Raw genomic sequence first — 24,046 nt, forward strand, 5'->3', positions numbered from 1 at the left:
CCATTGTGGAAAGCAGTATGGCAATTTCTCAAAGAGCTAAAAGAAGAACTACCATTCAATCCAGCAATCCTAGCCACTGGATATATACTCAAAAGAATGGGTATATACTCAAAGGAATATATATCATTCTAACCTAAAGACACATGCACGTGAATGTTCACTGCAGCACTATTCACAATAGCAAAGACATGGAATCGACCTAAACGTCCATCAATGATGAATTGGATAAAGAAAATGTGGTACATATATACCATGGAATACTATAAAGCCATAAAAAAGAATGAGATCATGTCTTTTTAGAGGGCATGGATGGTACTGGAAGCTATTATCCTTAGTAAACTAATGTAGGAACAGAAAACCAAACACCACAAGTTCTCACTTACAAGTGGGAGGAGCTAAATGGTAAGAACTTATGAACACAAAGAAGGAAACAGACACTGGGGTCTACTTGAGCGGATGAGGGTGGGAAGACAGGAAGAGGAGAAAGAAAAGGTAACTATTGGGTACTGGGCTTAATACTTGGGTAATGAAATAATATGTATAACATGTGTTTACCTAGGTAACAAAGCTTCTCATGTACCCCCAAACCTAAAATAAAAGTTAAAATAAATAAATGAGAAATATTTCAAATCAGCAACTTAACTTTACAACTTGAAAAGAACAACAAACTAAACCTAAAGCTAGCAGAATAAGGAAAATAATAAAGATCAGAGCAGAGAGCAACAAAACAGAAAAACAAACAAAAAAATCAATTAAACAGAAAACAGAGAACAGAAAAACAGAAAAAAAATCAATGAAACCAAACGTTGGTTCTTCAAGAAGATAAAACAAGTTGACAAACCTTTAGCTAGATCAGCAGTCTCCAACCTCATTGGCACTGGGACTGGCTTTGTGGAAGACAATTTTTCCATGGACCAGAATGGACAGGGAATGGTTTTGAGATAAAACAGTTTCATCAGGCATTAGAATCTCATAAGGAACGTGCAACATAGATCCCTCTCATGCTCGGTTCACAACAGGTTTGTGCTATGAGAATCTCAAGTTGCTGCTGATCTGATAGGAGGTAGAGCTCAGGTGGTAATGCTCACCAGCCCACTGCTCACCTCCAGCTGTGCAGCCTGGTCCCTAACAGGCCACATAGTGGTACTGGTCCAAAGCCTGGGGCTAGGGACCCCAGAGCTAGATGGACTAAGACAAAAAGAGAAAATCAAAATTACTGAAATCAGAAATAAAAGCAGGGACATTACATGCCCAGCTAGGTTTTGTATTTTTAGTAGAGACAGGGTTTCACAATGTTTGTCAGGATGATCTTGATCTCTTGACCTTGTGATCTGCCTGCCTTGGTCTCCCAAAGTGCTGAGAGCCACCACGCCCAGCCAATCTTTTATATATGTATATATACATACACATATACATACATATATATATATATATACATATACACACATACACATATACATACATATATATATACCTACACACACACACACACACACACACACACACACACATAAACACATATACATATATATATTTTGGAGAGTTTCATCCTTGTTGCCCAGGATGCAGTGCAACAGCATGATCTTGGCTCACCATAACCTCCGCCTCCTGGGTTCAAGCGATTCTTCTGCCTCAGTCTCCCGAGTAGCTGGTATTATAGGCACCCACTACCACAAATGGCTAATTTTGTATTTTTAGCAGAGACGAGGTTTCTCTATGTTGGTCAGATCGGTCTTGAACTTCTGACCTCAGGTGATCCATCCACCTTGGGCTCCAAAAGCGCTGGGATTACAGGAATGAGACACTGTGCCTGGCCCAATCTTTGTATTATTAAGGAGACTGAATCAGTAATCAAAAATCTGACAAAGAAAAGTCCAGGACCTGATGGCTTCACTGTTGAATTCTATCAAACATTTAAAGAAGAATTAGTATCAATCCTTCTTAAATTTTTCTGAAATATTGAAGAGGAGGGAACACTTCCTAACACATTCTATGAGGCCAGCATTACCCTGATACAAAGCCAAAGATACTAAAGAAAACTACTGACCAATATCCCTTATGAACACTGATGCGAAAAACCTCAACAAAATACTAACAAACCAAATTTAGTGCTATATTAAAAGGATTATACATTATAACCAAATGGGATTTATTCCTAAATGCAAGGATGGCACAACATACAAAAACTGATCAATGTAATATACCACATTAACAGAACGAAGAAGAACATCCAACACATAATCATACTCAACAAGCTAGGAATCAAAGAAAACTACTCCAAAATAATAAAAGTGATGTATGAAAAATCCACAGTAAACACACTTTCAGGAACAAGATAACAATGCCCACATTTGCCATTTCTGTTCAATATAGTATAGAAAGTTGTAGCCAGAGCAACCAGGCAATAAAAAGAAAAAAAAAGGCATCTAAAATGGAAAGGAAGAAGTAAAATTATCTCTGTTCACAGATAATACAATCTTATATTTAGAAAACTAAAGACTGCACACACAAAAATTAGAACTACTCAATGGTTTCAGTAAAGTAGCAGGACACAAAATCAACCCCCCAAATCATTTGCATTTCTATAGGCTAACAATGAACAATCTAAAAAGGAATTTACACAAATAATTCCACTTCAGTAGCATCAATGGGAATGAAATATAGTCACGTGTTGCTTAATGACTGGAATAAGTTTTGAGAAACGTGTTGTTAGATGATTTCCTTACTGTGCGAACTTCAGAGTATATGCACACAAACCCTAGATGGTATAGCCTACTACATACCTAAGCTGTATGGATAGCCTATTGCTCCTAGGCTACAAACCTGTAAAGCATATTAATGTACTGAATACTGTAGGCAACTGTAATATTATAAGTATTTGTCTATCTAAACATAGAAAAGGCACAGTAAAAATACAAGATAAAAGAGAAAAAATGGTACACTTGGATAGAGCATTTACCATGAATGGAACTTGCAGGACTGCAAGTTGCTCTGGGTAAATTAGTGAGTGGTGAGTGAAAGTGAAGGCCTAGGAGATTACTGTAGACTTTATAAACATTGTACACTGTACACTTAGGCTATACTACATTTACAAAAAAACTTTTCTTTCTTCAATGATAAATTAATCTCAGCTTACTATAAGATTTTTATTTTACAAACAAAATTTTTTTTTTTTTTTTGAGATGAAGTCTTGCTCCGTCTCCCAGGCTGGAATGCAATGGTGTGATCTTGGCTCTCTGCAACCTCCACCTCCCAGGTTCAAGCAATTCTCTGCCTCAGCCTCCCAAGTGGCTGGGATTATAGGCACCTGCCACCATGCCTGGCTAATTTTTTTGTATTTTTGGTAGAGATGGGGTTTCACCATCTTAGCCAGGTTGGTCTTGAACTCCTTACCTCATGATCCACCTGCCTTGGACTCTCAAAGTGCTGAAATCACAGGTGGGAGCCACCATGCCTGGCCACAAACAAATTTTAAAAAATCTTTTGAGGCTGGGCGCGGTGGCTCAAGCCTGTAATCCCAGCACTTTGGGAGGCCGAGGCGGGTGAATCACAAGGTCAAGAGATTGAAACCATCCTGGTCAACATGGTAAAACCCCGTCTCTACTAAAAATACAAAAAATTAGTTGGGCATGGTGGCGTGTGCCTGTAATCCCAGCTACTCAGGAGGCTGAGGCAGGAGAATTGCCTGAACCCAGGAGGCAGAGGCTGTGGTGAGCCGAGATCGCGCCACTGCACTCCAGCCTGGGTAACATGAGTGAAACTCCATCTCAAAAAAAAAAAAAAAAAAAATTTTGACTCTTCTGTAATAACACTCTGCTTAAAACACAAACACACTGTATAACTGTATGGAAATATTTTCTTTACATTCTTTTGTTTGTTTGTTTATTTGTTTGTTTTCAGACAGGGTCTTGGTTTGTTGCCCAGGCTGGAGTGTAGTGGTGCAATAGCAGCTCACTCTATCTCCTGGTCCTCAAGTGATCCTTCTATCTCAGCCTCCCAAGTAGCTGAGACCAAAGATGTGTGCCAGCAGGCCTGGCTAAAATTCTTTTTAATATTTTTTGTAGAGATAGGTCTCCCTATGTTACCCAGGCCGGTCTCAAATTCCTGGCCTCAAGAGATCCTTTCACCTTGGCTTCCTAAAGTGCTGGGATTACAGACATGAGTCACTGTGCATGGCTTTTTCTTTATATTCTTATTCTAGGAGCCATTTTCTATCAAAAGTTTTTTAAAATTTAAAAATTTTTTTGTTAAAACCTAAGACACAAACACACATATTAGTCTGGGCTTATACAGTTTCAAGTTCAACTTCACTGTCTTCTATCTCCATATCTTGTCCCACTGAAAGATCTTCAGGGGTAATAACATGTATGGGGCTGTCATCTCCTAGGATAACCAATGCCTTCTTGTGGAATACCTCTTAAAGGACCTGACTGAGGCTGTTTTACAGTTAACTTTTTTTTTTAAGTGTGAGTATACTCTAAAATAGTCATGAAAATTATAAGGCCGGGCGCGGTGGCTCAAGCCTGTAATCCCAGCACTTTGGGAGGCCGAGGCGGGTGGATCATAAGGTCAAGAGATCGAGACCATCCTGGTCAACATGGTGAAACCCCGTCTCTACTAAAAATACAAAAAATTAGCTGGGCATGGTGGCGTGTGCCTGTAATCCCAGCTACTCAGGAGGCTGAGACAGGAGAATTGCCTGAACCCAGGAGGCGGAAGTTGCGCTGAGCCGAGATCGCGCCATTGCACTCCAGCCTGGGCAACAAGAGTGAAACTCTGTCTCAAAAAAAAAAAAAAAAGAAAATTATAGTATAGTAAATACTAAAACCAGGCTATGCGCAGTAGTGCATGCCTGTAATCCCAGCATTTCGGGAGGCTAAAGCAGGCAGATCGCTTGTGCCCAGGAGTTTTAAACTAGCCTGGACAATATTACAAAACCCCAACCTTACAAAAAAAAAATTAGCTGGGCATGGTGGGGTACACCTGTTGTCTCAGTTACTCAGGAGGCTAAGGTAGAGGAATAGCAATGAACCAAAATCATGCCACTGCATTCCAGCCTAGGCAACAGTAAAACCCTGCCTCAAAAATAAATACATAAATAAATAAACAAACTAGTAATGCAGTTGTTTGCTATGGATATCAAGTATTATGTATCACACATTATTGTGTGCACAATAATATACTGTGTTATACTTTTATACAGTTGGCAGTGCATTAGGTTTGTTCACACCAGCATTATCACAAATGTGTAATGCACTGCACTATGATGGTATGACAGCTATGATATTATTAGGTTAATAGGAATGTTTTAGCACCATTTTAATCTTATGGGACCACTGTCATAAATGCAGTCTGACATTGACTGAAATGTTATGTGCTGCATGACTGTACATCAAAATTAACTTGACTGAGATGAAAGACTTGCACAATGAAGACTAGAAAATACTGCTGAAAGAAATAAAAGATATATATAAATAAAAGCACATCCCACTTTCATAGATTGGAAGACAATAATGTTGAGATATCAATATTATCCAAAGACATCTACAGATTCAGTGCAATCTCTATCAAAATCCCAATGACACTTTTTACAGAAATAGAAAAATTATCCTAAAATTAATAAGAAACCTTAAGTAACAGCAAATTGCCACAACAGTCTTGGGGGAAAAACAAACAAACAAAAAAAAAACAAAGCTAGAGGACTCATACTTCTTCCTGCTTGCAAAACTTACTACAGAGCCAGCTGGGTATGGTGGCTCAGGCCTGTAATCCCAGCACTTTGGGAGGCTAAGGCAGGTGGATCACAAGGTCAAAAGATAGAGACCATCCTGGCCAACATGGTGAAACCCCGTCTCTACTAAAAGTACATAAAATTAACTGGGCATGGTGGTATGTGCCTGTAGTCCCAGCTACTCAGGAGGCTGAGGCAGGAGAATCACTTGAACCAGGAGGCAGAGGCTACAGTGAGCCGAGATCACGCCACTGCACTCCAGCCTGGCAACAGAGTGAGACTCTGTCTCAAACAACAGCAACAACAACAACAGCAACAACAAAAAAGACCAACCAACCAACCAACCAAACAAGAAAAAACAAAAAAACTTACTACAGAGCTACAATAATCAAAACAGCATGTTAATGGCATAAAGACAAACACATAGAACAGAACAGAATATACAGTTCCAAAATAAATATATGGTCAAATGATTGTTGACAATGGTGCCAAGACCATTCAGTGGTGAAACACAGTCTTTTTAACAAATGATGGTGGGAAAACTGGATTATCAATAAGCAAAAAAATGAAGCTGAATCTTACCTTACAGCACATACAAAAATTAACTTAAAATGTATCAAATACCTAAATGTAAGAACTAAAACTATAGATTAATAGAATAAAAACAGGGCAAAATCATCACAATATTGGATTTAGCAACAATTTCTTGGATATTACCCCAAAGGCACAGGGTAATATCCAAGACATAACAACAAAAATAGACAAATTAAAGTTAATGAAAATTAAAATATTTTGTCTCAAAAGATAGTATCAACAGAGTAAAATTTCAACCCACAGAATGGAAGAAAATATTTGCAAATCATGTATCTGACAAGGTTATAATATCCAGAATATAGAGAGAACTCCGGCAATGACAACAAAAATAAAGAAACGGATTCAAAAATGGGCAAAAAAAGTAGAAAAGATATTTTTCCAAGATAATAATCAAATGGCCAATAAGCACATGAAAAGATGGTAAACATCACTAATCATTAGGGAAATGCAAATCAACATTACAATGAGATATCACCGCATAGCCATACAGATGGCTACTAAAACAACAACAACAACAATGAAATAACTACTATTGGTGAGGATATGGGGAAACTGAAACCCTTCTGCACTGTTGACAGGAATGTAAAATGGTACAGCTGCTGTGAAAAACAATATAGTGTCTTAAATAAATTAAAAACAGAACTACAATTCTACTTCTGGGTATTTACCCATCAAAACTGAAAACAGATGAGGATGCGCTAAGGAAACTGCATTTCCAGAGACAGACACAGCATGCAGGACTGAAAACGGTTAGTCTAAGGGGATTCAGGACAGCAACATGGAGAAGGCATCGAGAACGTACTTCATTCACCCGCGAACAGTATGAAGAGCTAGAAGCTCTGTTTAGCTTTGAAACTCCACCTACCGGAGTCAACAGTAAAGATGTGGTTCAGAAACCAGCGATTCAAACAGAAAAAGCAGCAGCAGCAGTAGCAGCAGCAGCAGCAGCAATCAGCAACGCTACCAAGACAGATCCTTCTATCCAAGAAGGATGTGCCCACTTTCCTGAGAACATCTATCATTTCTTACGCTTCTTCTTCTGTGGTTTCAGATTTCAACAGCTCCGTTCCACCTCAGCCCTTAGGCCCTTCCAATTGGGCATGGAACTCACTGGGGGTCCCACAAGTGATTTCCAAATGCAAGATACTCAGTGGGAGAAGCTGGTAGCTTCAGTTCCTGCTTTGTACTCTGATGCCTATGACATATCCCAAGTCATAGAACTGTAGGATCTTCCTGAATAAAATGAGATAGATATCCAGCTCTTCCTCCCACTGTCTGTATCAGTATCTCTCACCCACAAAGCACCACGTAGGAGGACAGGGTTCCTCTCTCAGCATCTTTGCTGGTCCAGCTGTAGGCCTATCTCCCGTACAAACCTGGCCCAGTATAACAAGCCAAGGCTTTGAAGCCTACAGTCTAACAGACAGCCTAGAATTCTAGAAAACCTCCAATATGGTAGCCTTTGGGTTTTTCTGATCAGAGTACTAATAAATATGGACCATTTAGAAAAGAGGTCTTTAAAAAAATTTTTTTTTTAAATAAAAAAAGCAAAAAGATGGGCCGGGCACAGTGGCTCACGCCTGTAATCCCCAGCACTTTGGGAGGCCGAGGCGGGTGGATCACGAGGTCAAGAGATCGAGACCATCCCGGTTAACATGGTGAAACCCCGTCTCTACTAAAAATACAAAAAATTAGCTGGGTATGGTGGCACATGCCTATAATCCCAGCTACTCAGGAGGCTGAGGCAGGAGAATTGCCTGAACTCAGGAGGCGGAGGTTGCGGTGAGCCGAGATCGTGCCATTGACTCGGGCCTGGGTAACAAGAGTGAAACTCCGTCTCAAAAAAAAAAAAAAAAAAAGAAAAGAAAAGAAAAATGGCGGGGTGCGGTGGCTCACTTGTGTAATCCCAGCACTTTGGGAAGCCAAGGCGGGTGGTTCACCTGAGGTCAGGAGTTCCAAGACCAGCCTGGCCAACATGGTGAAACCCTGTCTCAAAAAAATTTTTTTTTTAAAAAAAGAGGTCTTGCCTCTCATACATGACTCTTTTTTTCCCTTTGTCTGGTTTTAACCCAAACATCTGGGTCCGTGTCTCTTTGATTTCCATGGAAATGCTGTGAGAAGAGTTTTCCAAATATAGTTCAGTAGTATGGGATCAGCCCCACAATTCTCCCTGAGAAGACTTTCTAGTCCCTTACATGGCCAGTGAGACTACAAAATTCCCTTCCCAAAGCTATCTTGGATTTTCTAAAAATAGGACAGTGGTTTTGGGGGTTATCCACTTTATTTATTTTTTTTTTGCAACTAAGTCTCACTCTGTCACTCAGCCTGGAATGCAGTGGTATGATCATGGTTCACCAAAGCCTTCACCTCCTGGGCTCAGGTGATCCTCAGCCTCCTGAGTAGCTAGGACTACAGGTGCTCACCACCACACCTGGCTATTTTTGATTTTTTTTTTTTTTTTTTAAGACGGGGTTTCACCATGTTGGTCAGGCTGGTCTTGAACTCCCAACCTCAGGTGATCCGCCCGCCTTGGCCTACAAGGTGTTTGGATTACAGGCGTGAGCCACCGCGCCTGGCCTTTATTTATTTATTTATTTATTTTGGAGACAGTCTCACAATGTCATCCAGGCTGGAGTGTAGTGGTGCAGTCTCAGCTCCTGCAACCTCCATCTCCTGGGGTTCAAGTAATTTTCCTACCTCAGCCTCCCATGTAGCTGGAATTACAGGCACCTGCCACCATGCCTGGCTAATTTTTGTATTTTTACCAGAGACAGGAGTTTGCCATGTTGCCTAGGCTGGCCTCAAACTCCTGAGCTCAAGTGGTCCTCCTACCTCAGCCTCCCAAAGGGGTGAGATTACTGGTGTGAGCCACCTCGCCTGGCCAAAACAGTTTTTTAGAAATAAAGTATATTAGTCCAGGTGCAGTGGCTCATGCCTATAATCCCAGCACTTTGAAAGGCTGAGGCAGGCAGATCATCTGAGGTCAGTAGTTCGAGACCAGCCTGACCATAATTTTTTTTCTCTATTGCTTTTCTATTCTCTATTTCATTTGGAAATATGAAATTTTTCCAAATGAAAATTTCATTTTCTTGGGAGGCTGAGGCAGGAGAATCGCTTGAACACAGGAAGCAGAGGTTGTGGTGAGCCAAGATTGTGCTATTGCACTCCAGCCTGGGCAGCAGGAGCAAAACTCCATCTCAAAAAAAAAGAAAGAAGGAAATAAAGTATATTAGAAAACAACAAAGGAACAATTAACTTGAAATATACAATAACTCTGAACTTGTATATACTTAACATATACCCAAAATATATGAGGCAAGTTTTAACAAAAATTAAAAAAAAAATTTTTTTTTCAGAAGAGTCTTGCTCTGATGCCAGGCTGGAATGCAGTGGTGCAATCTTGGCTCACTGCAACCTCCACCTCCCAGGTTCAAGGGATCCTCCTGCCTCAGCCTCCCTAGTAGCTGGGACTACAGATGCGCACCACCATGCCCAGCTAATTTTTATATCTTTAGTAAAGACAGGGTTTCACCATGTTGGCCAGGATGGTCTTGATCACTTCACCTCATGATCCACCTACCTCAGCCTCCCAAAGTGCTGGGATTACAGGCATGAGTCACCATGTCCTGCTGAAAATTAAAATTCTTAAGAAAATGTCACCAATATACAGTCATAATGTGGTATATTCATACAAGACTCTCAATAATTGATAATAACAGTCCAAAGAAGCCAGAGAGAAGGAAAGCTTAGAGCAGAAGTAAATGAAATAGAGAATAGAAAAGCAATAGAGAGAAAAAACAATTATGAAATCAAAAGCTGGTTCTTTGAAAAGATTAACAAAATGGCAAAGGTTTAGCTAGATTGACAAAGCCCCCCAAAAGACTCAAATTACTAGAATCAGAAACAAAAGTCAAGATTTTACTGTAAACATTGTAGAAATAAAAATTATTAAAAAGAAATACTATGAATAATTGAATGCCAACAAATTAGGTAATTTAAATGAAATGGACAAATTCCTAGGAAGACACAGAATACCAAACGTGACTCCACAAGAAATAAATCTTATGAATAGAGTTTGCTATGGTATGAATGTGTCCCACACAGCTCATGCATTGGAAACTTAATCCCCAAAGCAAGTGTTGAGAGATCAGACCTTTAAGAGGTAACGGGCAGAGCCCCCATGGAATGAATTAATGCCATTACATTAATAGGAGTGGATTAGTTGTCTCAGAAGTAGGTTCCTGATAAAAGGATGGGTTCAGCCCTCTTCTCCAAATCTCTCTTCCCCACCACCCACCCCCTCCTCTCTCTCAATTTCAATCTCTCTCTCTCTCCCTCTCTCTCTCCCTCTCTCTCTCTCTCTCTCTTTCCTCCGCCTCTTCTTTCTGTCATGGGAGGATGAAACATGAAGACCCTGGCCAGATGTCGCCCCTCCATCTTCCATCTGAGGCTGGAAGACTTCCTAGCCTTCAGAACTGTAAGAAAAAAAATCTCTCTCCTTCATAAAAACAACAACAACAACAACTGAAAACAGGGTATTGAAGAGGTATTTGCACACCAGTGTTTATAGCAACATTATTCATAACAGCCAAAACTTAGAAGCAACTCAAATGTCCATCAGTGAATGAATGGATAAGCAAATGTGGCATGTACACACAATGGAATATTATTCAGCCTTACAAAGTAAGGAAGTTCTGTCATGTGCTACAACACTAATCAACCTTGAGGACATTATGCTAAATGAAATAAGCCAGTCACAAAAAGATGAGTAACATATGATTCCACTTATACAGGGTACTTAAAAGCAGACAAAAATCAGAGAGACAGACAGGAGAATGGTAGTTGCCAGGGGCTAGAGTCGGGGTGGAACTAGGGAGTTATTACTTAATGGGTGTAGAGTTTCAGTTTTATAACCTGAAAAGAGTTATATGAGATGAATGGTCATAATGGCTATGCAACAGTATGAATGTACTTAATACAACCAAACTGTATATATAAAATGCTTAAGATAGTGAATTTTATGTGTATTTTAACACAGCAAAAAAAAAAAAAAATTGGAAAAAAGATAATACTGAGACTACTGGCAAAATTCTAATGGGGTTTAAGGATTAGGTGGTTATTAATGTACCAATGATAATTTCCTGATTTAAAAAACTTAAAAAAAAATTCTGTGGTTTGGGGGGCAGAAAAGAAAAAATTTTTTTTGGTAATTATTATTTTTTTAGAGACAAGGTCTCATTTTTCTGTCCAGGCTTTAGTGCAGGACTATTCACAGGCATCATCACAGTGTACTGAAGCCTTGAACTCCAAGCCTCAAAAGATTCTTTGGCTCAGCCTCCTGAGTAGCTGGGACTACTGGCACTGGCTAATTTCTTTTCCGTTTCTTTCTTTTTTTTTTTTGAGATGGAGTCTCGCTCTGTCGCCAGGCTGGAGTATACAGTGGCATGATCTGGGCTCACTGCAACCTCCAACTCCCTTGTTCAAGGTATTCTCCTGCCTCAGCCTCCTGAGTAGCTGGAATTATAGGACTGTGCCACCACGCCCAGCTAATTTTTGTATTTTTAGTAGAGACGAGGTTTCACCATGTTGGCCAGCATGGTCTCGATCTCCTGACATCATGATCGACCCATCTTGGCCTCCCAAAGTGCTGGGATTACAAGCATAAGCCATCACACAGCTGGGTAATTTCTTTCCTTTCTTTCTTTTTGAGATGGAGTCTTGCTCCGTCACCAGGCCAGAGTGCAGTGGCACAATGTCAGCTCACTGAAACCTCCACCTCCTGGGTTCAAGCAATTCTTGTGCCTCAGCCTCCTGAGTAGCTGGGATTACAGGCATGCGCCACCACACCCAGCTAATTTTTGCATTTTTACTAGAAATAGGGTTTGACCATGTTGGCCAGGCTGGTCTCAATGTCTTGACCTCATGATCCGCCCGCCTTGGCCTCCCAAAGTGTTGGCATTACAGGCGCGAGCCACTGTGCCCGGCCATAATTTCTTGATTTTGATGAGTATTTTGTTGTTATGCAGGAGAATGTCTTTGTTAGTTCTTTGTACTGTACCCCCAATTTTTATGCTCTTGATAATTTTAAGATTAAATATATATATTTATGTATATATAAATATATATATAGAGAGAGAGTACGATTGAGGCAAGAAATGTCAGTTGACATTTATTCTGACAGTTTGTGACTCATGTGCATAAACGATTTTTAAATAATTAATGCTACTGAAGCTAAGTCTCAATTTACCAGGCTGTTGGTACTACATAGTGTTTAGTGGATACTTTCATGCTATGTTCAATTTATTCACTCATGTTACACCGCTGTCATGACTAAACCTCAACAAGACAGTCAACCATTTGTGACAGATTAAAACACATCAAACTCTGTAACTGTGGCAATTTTCAAGATCCTTATGCAATTTAAATTTAGTAAACTGTCAAAATTTTGGCTTTTTGATATTTGTGATACATTAAAGTGAAGGTAATAAAAACCCTCCTCAACTTCCCTAGTAATCAAATAACTACAAATGAATCTATTTCCCGTTAATAAAAATTTTTAAAAATTTAAAAGATTTCTAATATGTAATTACTCAATATCTAATAATCAAGGATATGCACATTCCATCACAATCACAAAAATTTTTAAACATTCTGTGTTAGTGAGAAAATCAGCACTACTTAAACTAGCCAAGTATTTTGAGATGTAAATAGGTAATAAGTCTCAAACTTTAAATTCACCTATCCTTTAAGTAAGCAATTCCGTCTCTAGAAATCTCTTAAGAGTGAATTACCTTGATTGTTCTTTTTTTAAAAAAATTTTATTATTATACTTTAAGTTCTGGGGTACATGTCCAGATCATGCAGATTGTTACATAGGTATACATATGCCATGGTGGTTTGCTGCCTCCATCCCCCCGTCACCTACATTAGGCATTTCTTCTAAAGTTATCCCTCCCTAATCCCCCCACCCCCTGCTATTCCACCCGTAGCTCCCCAACCCCCCAACAGGCCCCAGTGTGTGATGTTCCCTTCCCTGTGTCCATATGTTCTCATTGTTCAATACCCACTTATAAGTCAGAACATGCATTGTTTGGTTTTCTGTTCTTGTGTCAGTTTGCTGAAAATGATAGTTTCCAGCTTCATCCATGTCCCTGCAAAGGACATGAACTCATTCTTTTCTATGGCTGCGTAGTATTCCATGGTGCCTATGTGCCACATTTTCTTTATCCAATCTATCACTGATGGGCATTTGGGTTGGTTCCAAGTCTTTGCTATTGTAAACAGTGCTGCAGTGAACATACGGGTACATGTGTCTTTATAACAGAACGATTTATAATCCTTTGGATATATACCCAGTAATGGGATTGCTGGGCCAAATGGTATTTCTATTTCTAGACCCATGAGGAATTGGCACACTGTCTTCCACAATGGTTGAACTAATTTACACTCCCACCAACAATGTAAAAGCATTCCTATTTTTCCACATCCTCTCCAGCATCTGTTGTCTCCAGATTTTTTAATGATCACCATTCTAACTGGTGTGAGATGGTATCTCAATGTGGTTTTTTTTTTTTTGAGACAGGGTCTCACTCTGGCCTCTCAAGTGCTAGAATTACAGGCATGAGCCACTGTGAATGACCATCGATTGTTCTTAAGATTCTTGACACGCACAAAAAGAATTATTTATGGGCATAAAGGTTCACACAGAAATATGCTCATTGACAGCAACATTATGAGAACAAAGAAAAACCTGAATACAACATCATGGGATAGTGTTGAGAGAAAGGCTTTCAAGTTTATTTATGTATGGTTACATATTACTATATAGTACTAGAATCTTAAAAACACAAAAATATTCATTAATTAACTAAGAAAACAAAATGTACATTTTCTTACTATTAAAAATAACTAGGTCGGGCCCAGTGGCTCATACCTATAATTCCAGCACTTTGAGAGGCTGAGGTGGGAGGATCACTTGTGGTCAGGAGTTTGAAACTAGCCTAGGCAACATAGGGAGGCAACATCTCTATAGAAAATTTATTAAATAAAGTAAAATTAGCTGAGTATGGTGGTCTGTAGTCACAGCTACTCAGGAGGCTCAAGTGGCAGGATTGCTTGGGCCTAGGGGGACAAGGCTGTAGTGAGCTATGATTGAGCAACTGCACTCCAGACTGGGTGACAGAGTGATACCAGTCTCTTAAACAAAACATTAAAACATTTGTAGTGTTTTGTGTTTTGTTTTTTTTTTTTTGAGACGGGGTTTTGCTCTTGTTACCCAGGCTGGAGTGCAATGGCGCGATCTTGGCTCACCGCAACCTCCGCCTCCTGGGTTCAGGCAATTCTCCTGCCTCAGCCTCCCTAGTAGCTGGGACTACAGGCATGAGCCACCATGCCCAGCTAATTTTTGTATTTTTAGTAGAGACGGGGTTTCACAATGTTGACCAGGATAGTCTCGTTCTCTTGACCTCGTGATCCACCGCCTCGGCCTCCCAAAGTGCTGGCATTACAGGCGTGAGCCACTGCCCCCGGCCAACTTACCTGCATCTTACTCTACACTGGGATTAGGACAGGTAGTATAATCGTCATCATCCTCTTTTGGTGGTGATAACTGAGATTTGGGAAAGTTAACCATCTTGCCAGGCTATGCAGCTCAGTATGTGTTAGAGCTTAGAACTAAGCCCATTTCACCCAAATCCAAATCCTTATGGTAACTTTCTTCATATTTTGTTCTTGAAATGTATTTTATTAATATAAATGACCAAATAAATTGTTTCTAGAGATGAAGTACATTTATAAGCTACAACTGGTTTTAGTTATTTCTGGGAGGTAACTAAGGTTTTCTTGATTTTCAGCATGATCATCAAGATGACTACCCTGTTTCTCATTCAGAGGAAGAAAACAACCAAACAACTAGAGATGAGTTCCTAGAAGATGGGAGAAAACATTCTTATTCTAAAAATCCTTACTTTTTGGGAGTTACAATAAAAGAACATATGCATTTCTTTTACTTCATTGATTACCAGGTTCTCCAAAACAGACAGTAGCAGAGTGACCCAGAACATACCGTCAGGAAACTGGTCAGCATCATCATCAAACATGGCTTCCTTGAGGGCAGACTTGTTGAAGGGACTGATGCTATCTGAGTAGTTATATGGATTATAGTCTCGAGAGCGTGGAGAGGAGTGAGTAGGCATCGAATGGAGCAATGAAGCTTTATTATCAAGAGCTGTTTGGCTTGAGTCAGTAGCATCACCTCCCGCTCTTGGGTCAGACATCCCAGGACCACCACATATCTATCAATGGGAAGGGGAAGGCATAGCAAGTTAACTCATTTTAAGCATCTATTTATATCTATTTAACATTCTAAAAAGATATTTCTCTACTGCTTAAAAGACAATCTTAAAAAGATAACAATAACCAGCTAAAAAATTTAAGTAACAGCAATCAACATTATGAGTTAAAACATATTCCAGATGTCAAAGCTTAAACTACAGCTGTGAAGGCAAATAAGAACTGTAAAAGAATATTGCCTCTAATAATTATGAGTTCCCTTGCCAATGCCTTGATCAGACAATATATACAGTGTGATTACCAGCAGCTTCTCCATGTCAGTTAAAGATACAAAAGAACTTTCATAAGCAACACAGCACTACAAACTGCCAGATTCCATTAATAAGGTAATGGTATATCATACGATAGTATGTCAACAAAGCATAATAAAATCACATTTAAAAAGCCTTGCTTTAAGGAAAAAAGAAAAGAAAGGCTTAAAAGGCCTCCATAACTTTTGGAAGAATGACAAAAGAATTTGCACATATTACTGAACTCACCAAAATATGAATATATATACTGATACAAATACTGGTATCAAAGTAATTACAGCCATGAGTATCAGCATCACCACCTGCCACTGGGCAAGCCATTTGCTAGGCACCTTATACATATTCTTAAAATATTTATTATGCACCTATTATATGCCTGGCATTGTTCATGGCACTGGGAAATACATTAGTGAGCAAAAAAGAGAAAGATGTCTACCCCAATGGAGTTTATATTTAATGGAGGGACAGACAATAAAAAAAACTTAATAAATGAATAAAGTATATGGCATGTTAGAAGAAGGAATCATAAATGCTGAAGTGGGAGGATGGAGTTCACACATTAAACAGGGTGAGTAGGGTTCACTGTGAAGCCATTTGAGTAAACACTTGAAGGAAGTAAGGGAATTAACCAAGGGGCTATCTGGAGGTAGAATGTTTCAGGTAGAGAAAACAGCCAATACATAGATCCTGAGGAAGGAACATGCCTAGTAAGTTCAAGGAACAGCAAGGAGGCCAGTGTGGCAGAAGCAGAGTGAACAAGGAGGAAACTAGTAGGAGATCAGGCCAGAGAGGTAACAGAAAAAAAGCCTATTGTGTAGACTCTGGTTTTGACGCTGAGACAAGGACCTCCTATAGAGTTGAGTGAGAGTGAGAATAGCAGGAGGTCAAGGGCATAATCAAGGAGGCCAAATTTTAATAATTCAGGTGAGAGAATTGAAGATGATGGTTCGAACCAGAAAGGCAGTGGTGAGAATAGGCTGAATTTTGGATATTCTACAGGGTGAGCCAACAGATTTCCTGACAGATTTGGTATGGAGGATGAGAAAAAGAGAGGACTCAACAACAACTCTTGTCCATGGTTTTTGGCTAGGCAACTAGTGTTGCCATCAACTAAGATAGGGAAGATCAGCTTTAGGGGAGAAGACCCGGAATTCAAACAGGCAGCTGAATGTGAATGTGGAACTCAGGAAAAGAGGTCTGAGCTGAAAAGAGTCATTTGATTTACTACACTCACAAGAACTTTTAAGGTAAGCAGTGATATTCCTATTTTCTTAATGAAGACATCAAAGCTTAAAGGTGATAACCTCATTAGCTAATAACTACCTGGAACTGGGATTTGAACTCACTCTGTCAAAATTCACAATTTGAGTTCCCTACCCTGTACCATGCTGTGTCTGAAACAAAACAAAACAAAACAAAACAAAACAAAACAAAACAAAACTGAGTCTCAATGAAGCAGTGATTCTTACTAATCTGTTATTGCTACCACATGCATGCAGCCTTTAAGGGTAGGGAAGCTTAAATATCAGTGGTAAGCTGGGTTTTGACAGCCAGTTTACTAGGCCCACCACAATTTAGCTCTGCCAGATAGGCACTGTGAGAAAAACAACAGCAGGAAAGATGGCAGGAAGGCAGAGGAAGGAGCCCTTTAGAGATGTGCTGAAGTACTACAATGTTCTGCAAATTTACAAGCACTAAGAAACAATGAATTCCACAGGAACTGGTGAGATGTCTTCTTTTGTGAAAAGTCTAAGCTGTTAGAGAAAAGTCTAAACTGTTAGAGAAAAGTCTAAGAAGCAGCAAAGTAAAAAACAACTCTGTGTATAATAGCAGGAGCAATAAACTAAACAATATTCAAATATGTCAATAATATTAAATATATAAGAATTTGTAGGTTACAACATTCTTACTTCAGTGTAATGTCTTGTGATCTTAAAAATACTTTGAGAGTCAGTTACTTGCATGTTAAAAAAATTAAAACATTTGGCACATTAACTAAAAAAACAATATAAAACACATTCTTATCTGGAGTCACATAAACTGATGATGCAAATTACTATCACTACACCTAACGAGAAAAAGAAATTCTCAACTCCTTAGGTATTCTTACAAGACTCACTGTGATCTGGCCCATGTTCCACTTCCCCTTTTCCTCTCATAATGCTCCAACTACACTGGTTTTCTTCCTAGTCCTCAATTGCACAAAGCTTGTTCCCATCTAAATGACTTAAGATTTGCTAATTTTTTCACGGAATTCTCCTCTGGATTTTATGTGGCTTTATTTAGGTTTCAATGCAAATGCTACCTTGGGAGAGAGGTCTTCTTAGACCACAAAATCTAAAATAGACTCACTTTCCTCCAAAGCACATTCTATCTTAAAACTCTATATTCATCCCTATACAAAATTCTAAAAGGAATTTGAAGGCAGTGACTCTGTCATATAAATTTAATGCCTCAAACAGCGCCTGCTATGTGGTAGATACTCAGTAAATACTTGTAGAGTGACTGATCTCCAAATAAGTATATTCAAAAATGACAGAAAGCAACTTTTAATTTAAAAAATTCTTAATGAACTATGAAATAGTCTACAAAGTAAGGATATTAAAATACTCACTGAATCACCATCATCTTTTTTAGAATCCCTTTTCAATGGCTCATTCATATCTTCTTGGCTACGGAAGCTGAAGTTCTGGATTGCTTCAGTAACACCTCTAAGAGAGCTATAAATATCTTCAGAGTTCATATTTTCTGTGTCATAATCAAATGCACTATGAAAAAGACGATAGTAATTTTCATTTAGGTGTAGTTTTAAAATACAAACACATTTGAGGAAAGTATATAAAGATATCTACAAAGACAAAATTAGAGAATGTATATTCTCCAGAGCATAATTAGCAAAACAAAAAATAGCAGCTTTATATAGTTAAAGTGCATGTCCCTTTGTCCTTCCACCAAGGACACCTTATGGTTACTCTAGAATGCACAGACCTTAATAACTGGTTTGTGTTTCCACCTTCAAAATGTTCTGATTAACCACAGGTCAGCAAACTATGGATGGCTTGCAAGCCAAGAATGTTTCTTACATTTTTAAATGGTTTTAAATTTTATTCATAAACACTGAAATTTAAATTTTATCTAATTTTCTACAATTTTTCAAAAGGCCAGGAAAAGGAAATTAAAATTTCAGTCTACTAAGGAGTCAAGAATGTCATTTGAAATTCAGCTCATGCTTGAATCACACAAGTGTGTGAAAATTATACACATCTTTTATTTTGTATTAAGGACCAATCTCTCAGTCATATTTTTTCCTCAGAGGTATATATTCACTATTTACTTACTATATATATGTTTATACATATATTCATAAATATAATGAATTTATATACATGAAAATTAGATAAAATGTAAATTTCAGTGTCTATAAATAAAACTTTAACATAGTCATACCTATTTATTTAGGTATTGTCTATGATTATTTTTTATTTCTATTGTTGATGGTTGTTTTCATACAATAGCAGAGTTGAGTACAGACTCAAAGACCATGACTCAAAAGGCCTAAAATATTTACCACCTGAGCCTTTACAGAAAGTTTGCCAATCTCTGTGATTAACTCCCAGTAACAGTACTGCTTGAAGAAGAGAGAAATGTATTTTAAAACAAATTTGTAAGAAGGGAGAGGATTTTTAACATTGAACATAATTTTTTTTTTAGACAGAATTTCAGTCTGGTTGCCCAGGCTGGAGTGCAGTGTGGTATAATCTCAGCTCACTGCAACCTGTCTCCCAGGCTCAAGTGATTCTCCTGCCTCAGCCTCCCAGGTAAAGGCTCCTGCCACCATGTCCAGCTAATTTTTTGTATTTTTAGTAGAGATGGGGTTTCACCATGTTTGTGGCAGGCTGGTCTCGAACTCCTGACCTCAAGTGATCTGCCCACCTTGGCCTCCCAGAGTGCTGGGATTACAAGTGTGAGCCACCATGCCTGGCCAATTTATTTATTTTTTTTAAGGGACAGGGTATTGCTGCTGCCCAGAATGGAGTGCAGTAGTACGATCATAGCTTACTGCAGCCTTGAAACTCCCAGGCTTAAGCAATCCTCCTGCCTCAGTCTATCAAGCTGCTAGGACTATATAGGACTACAAACATATACCATCATGCTTGGCCGATTTTTAAAAATTCTTTTGTAGCAATGGCGTCTCTATATGTTGCCCAGGTTTGTACCAAACTCCTGGCCTCAAGTGATCCTCCTGCATTGGCCTCCTAAAGTGCTGGGATTTCAAGTGTAAGCCATTGTGCCTGATCCATAAATGTTATTAACATGAACTCTATAATCAAATGCTAAAGTTCAACTGAAGCTGAAATTTAGCTACCAAATTTATCATATATGTAGAATGGAAAAAATAGGCTAGAAAATGTTTGCAATTTATTTTTCTTTCTTAGATGTTGATGTATTATCCAATAATTTTAATGAATAACTTGATGAAGCATACTATAGTATATGGCTAATGACAAAAGTCAAGCTATTAAATATAAATACCAAACTCTTTTTTTTTTGAGACTGAGTCTTGTTCTGTGACTGACTTAGGCTGGAGTGCGGTGGCATGATATTGGCTCACTGCAACCTCCACCTCCTGGGTTCAAGTGATTCTCCTGCCTCAGCCTCCTGAGTAGCTGAAACTATGAACATGTGCCACCATGCCCGGCTATTTTTGTATCCTTAGTAGAGATGAGGTTTTGCCATGTTAATCAGGCTGGTCTTGAATTCCTGACCTCAAGTGACCTGCACGCCTCAGCCTAGCAAAGAGCTGAGATTACAGGTGTGAGCCATCACACCCAGCCCAACTCCTTTTAAAAAAAATCTTTTAAGTTCAGGGGTATTTGTTCAGAATGTACAGATTTGTTATATAGGTAAACGTGTTTCATGGAGATTTGTCGTACAGATTGTTTTATCACCCAAATATTAGGCCTAGTGTCTGTTATTTTTCCGGATTCTCTCCCTCCTCCTACCCTCTGCACTCTGGTAGGCCCCAGGGTGTGTTGTTCCCCTTTATGTGTTCATGTGTTTTCATCATTTAGCTCCTACTTGTAAATGAGAACACACAGTATTTTTTGTTCTTGTGTTAGTTTGCTAAGGATAATGGTCTCCAGCTCTGTCCATGTCTCTGCAAAAGACATGATCTTATTTTTTTTTTTTATGGTTGCTTAGTATTCCATGGTGTATACGTACCAAACTTTCTTTAACCAGTCTATCACTGACGGGCATTTAGATTGATTCCATGTCTTTGCTATTATGAATAGTGCTACAGTGAACATACATGTGCATGTGTCTTTACAACAGAATGATTTATATTCCTTTGGGTATATACCTAGTAGTGGGATTGCTGGCTCAAATGATATTTCTGTCTCTAGGTCTTTGAGGAATTGCTACACCATCTTCTACAATAGATCAACTAATTTACACTCCCAACAATAGTGTAAAAGTATCCCTTCTTCTCCACAACCTTGCCAGCATATGTTATTTTTTGACTTTTAAATGATAACCATTCTGACTGGTGTGAAATGGTATCTCTTTGTGGTGTTGATTTGCGTTTCCCTATTGATCAGTAATGCTGAACTTCTATGCAAACAATTTTTCAAAAGGTCAGGAAAAGAAAGTACAATTTTAGTCTACTAAGGAGTCAAGAATGTCATTTAAAATTCAGCTCATGCTCGAATCACACAAGTGTGTGAAAATTATACACATCTTTTATTTTGTATTAAGGCCCAATCTCTAGGTCATATTTTTTCCTCAGAGGTATATATTCACTATTTATTATGTATATGTTTATACATATAATTCATATATAAATATAATGAATATGACACATTTTATTATACACACAATGAATTACACAGATATTATATATGTAATGAATTATACCTATATAATATATAATGGATTATATCTACTTAATTTTTATATAAATATCTATAATTTATATATTTATATAGATATATGATTTATATATTAATTACATATATAATGATATATATCTAGATATAATTCATTACATGTATAATGAAAACATTAAGCTTACAGATAAAACATAAAAATAACAGATAGGGAAGGGTTAAATATATAATGAATATATGACATGTTACATATGTAATCCATTAAATATAGTTATATATGTAATTCATGATATATAATATATATAATGAATTTATATTTACATATATAATAAATGTCATATATTCACTCTATATTTAACCTTTCCTTATTTGTTATATATTTTTATGTTTTGTCTGTAAACTTAATTTTTCAAATTCATCATTATAATTGACCTTATCACCATTTATACTGAGTAGTATAATGTAATTGAAAGACATAATTTACCATTTACTGGATTTATGTAGCATTTCTGAGAAATATAATTATGCCATTTAATATAATAAGCAGTAATTTATTTTTAAAAGTTGTCAGGTTTTCTTTCCACTTATTAAAAAAATTCCATATCCTATGTATTATCATTTAAATAGTTAATTTTCAAATAAACTTAAAATTTTTTTAATTTGCTAAGTTTCTACTTTTCTAAGACCTTTCAAGACAAGGGGGAATTGACTGAAATTATATTAATGCGTGCTTTTTAAGAATGGGAATTTATAGCTAGGCGTGGTTCCTCATGCCTGTCTGTAATCCCAGCACTTTGGGAGGCTGAGGCAGGCGGATCACCTGGGTCAGGAATTTGAGACCGGCCTGGCAAACATGGTAAAATTCCGTCTCTCTCAAAAATACAAAAAATCAGCCAGGTGTGCTGGCGTGTGCCTGTAATCCCAGCTACTTGGGAGACTGAGGCAGAAGAATTGCTTGAACCCAGGAAACAGAGGATGCAGTGGGCTGAGATCACACCACTGCACTCCAGCCTGAGCGACAGAGTGAGACTCTGTCTCAAAAAAAAAAAAAAAAAAAAAAAAAGAATAGGATTTTACAAACACAAACCATCATGAAAAATCATCCTTTTATTACCTTGGAGATAAAGTATTCTGTGATGTATTGGTAGGAGAAGTAAGAGGACTGGACCAGTTAGCTGGTGATCGTGGTGTTGGTCTTGTCAAAGGACTCCCCATGGAACTCTGAAGAAGGGCGTCAAAGAAATATTAACATTATTACAAGTAAGTTCACTTAAAAAAATTCTTAAGGAAGCCACACAAACAATAGGTTGAACCACACTTAAAGGCCATATTTCCAGGTCAATATTTTAAATATTCATGTACTTATGTCTGGTTTCCAAGGGAAAAAATTTCTTCCTACTTAGTTATATAACTCTTTAGTCTTTTTCTGTTCTCGCCTACTTCCTGTTCTCAAAGATTATCAACATCCTTTCCCTCAAGGACTCAATGATATTCTAAACTAGTAATTTTAAATTAGCTTTCTGTTCTGAGCTAATTTCCTTCTTCTAACCATTACTAATACTCAAATTTTATTCCTCCTTGACTTTGCTTTACACCAACGGAGTTAAATCTGATCATATTATTAATATGTCTATCTTTAAAATATAATGACATAATCCTTACTCCTTTTCAAAAGATGACTGACTCTGGTTCACAAGAAATTGTTTTAGGATTACTTTTAACCCTCCTCAGACTTTACCTTAAGCCTGCAATCAGTGTATCTCCTTTGTTTGCTATCAAATGTCTCTTTTAAATTCTTTAGTTCAATTATTTAGGCATATTATGTAAATTATTTCATACCAGTAAAAAATACATACATGTATATACAAACACACATATATATACATATATCATTTCATTTAGGTTTCATTTACTCAGAACTTATTTCTTGAGTCATCCCAATTAGTCCTCAAATAAGAATTGGTTCAACTAAAGAGCATGTCCTGATTGTAACGGCTTCCAGCTGGTGCTCTCATCTATATTTTGTTCATATTTTGCTTTTCTTGTTCATGCCCTAGCCACTGTTTACCACCATCCTAATCTATACAAATTATAATATAATATAAACAGGACAGACATAGGGACGCTATTCTTTCCAAGACAGTATTTAATTCTGCTCAGAAAATGCCAAATAAAGATGCAAAAATTATATAGTAAGGATCAAGTTTATGTTGTATAAAAGAAAGCAATTA

The 24,046-nt window shown here is 37.9% G+C and overlaps 1 protein-coding gene and 1 pseudogene across 50 annotated transcripts in view; one reads left to right on the forward strand and one right to left on the reverse strand.

Moving 5' to 3' along the window:
* Positions 1 to 24,046, reverse strand: part of CLASP2 (cytoplasmic linker associated protein 2) — a 245,851-nt gene that overhangs the window by 38,001 nt on the left and 183,804 nt on the right. For all 50 annotated transcript variants that reach the window (XM_074405959.1, XM_039461832.2, XM_039461834.2 and 47 more), the window contains 3 exons: positions 22,930 to 23,036; positions 18,542 to 18,695; positions 15,390 to 15,618 (listed from right to left, as the gene is read on the reverse strand). In XM_074405959.1, coding sequence (XP_074262060.1) covers positions 15,390 to 15,618; positions 18,542 to 18,695; positions 22,930 to 23,036 — 490 coding nt within the window. The remainder of the gene's footprint in view (positions 1 to 15,389; positions 15,619 to 18,541; positions 18,696 to 22,929; positions 23,037 to 24,046) is intronic.
* Positions 457 to 7,801, forward strand: LOC141585734 (arginine-fifty homeobox-like; annotated as a pseudogene).

The sequence above is a fragment of the Saimiri boliviensis genome, chromosome 9 (assembly GCF_048565385.1).
Source record: "Saimiri boliviensis isolate mSaiBol1 chromosome 9, mSaiBol1.pri, whole genome shotgun sequence".
Lineage (NCBI taxonomy): Eukaryota > Metazoa > Chordata > Mammalia > Primates > Cebidae > Saimiri > Saimiri boliviensis.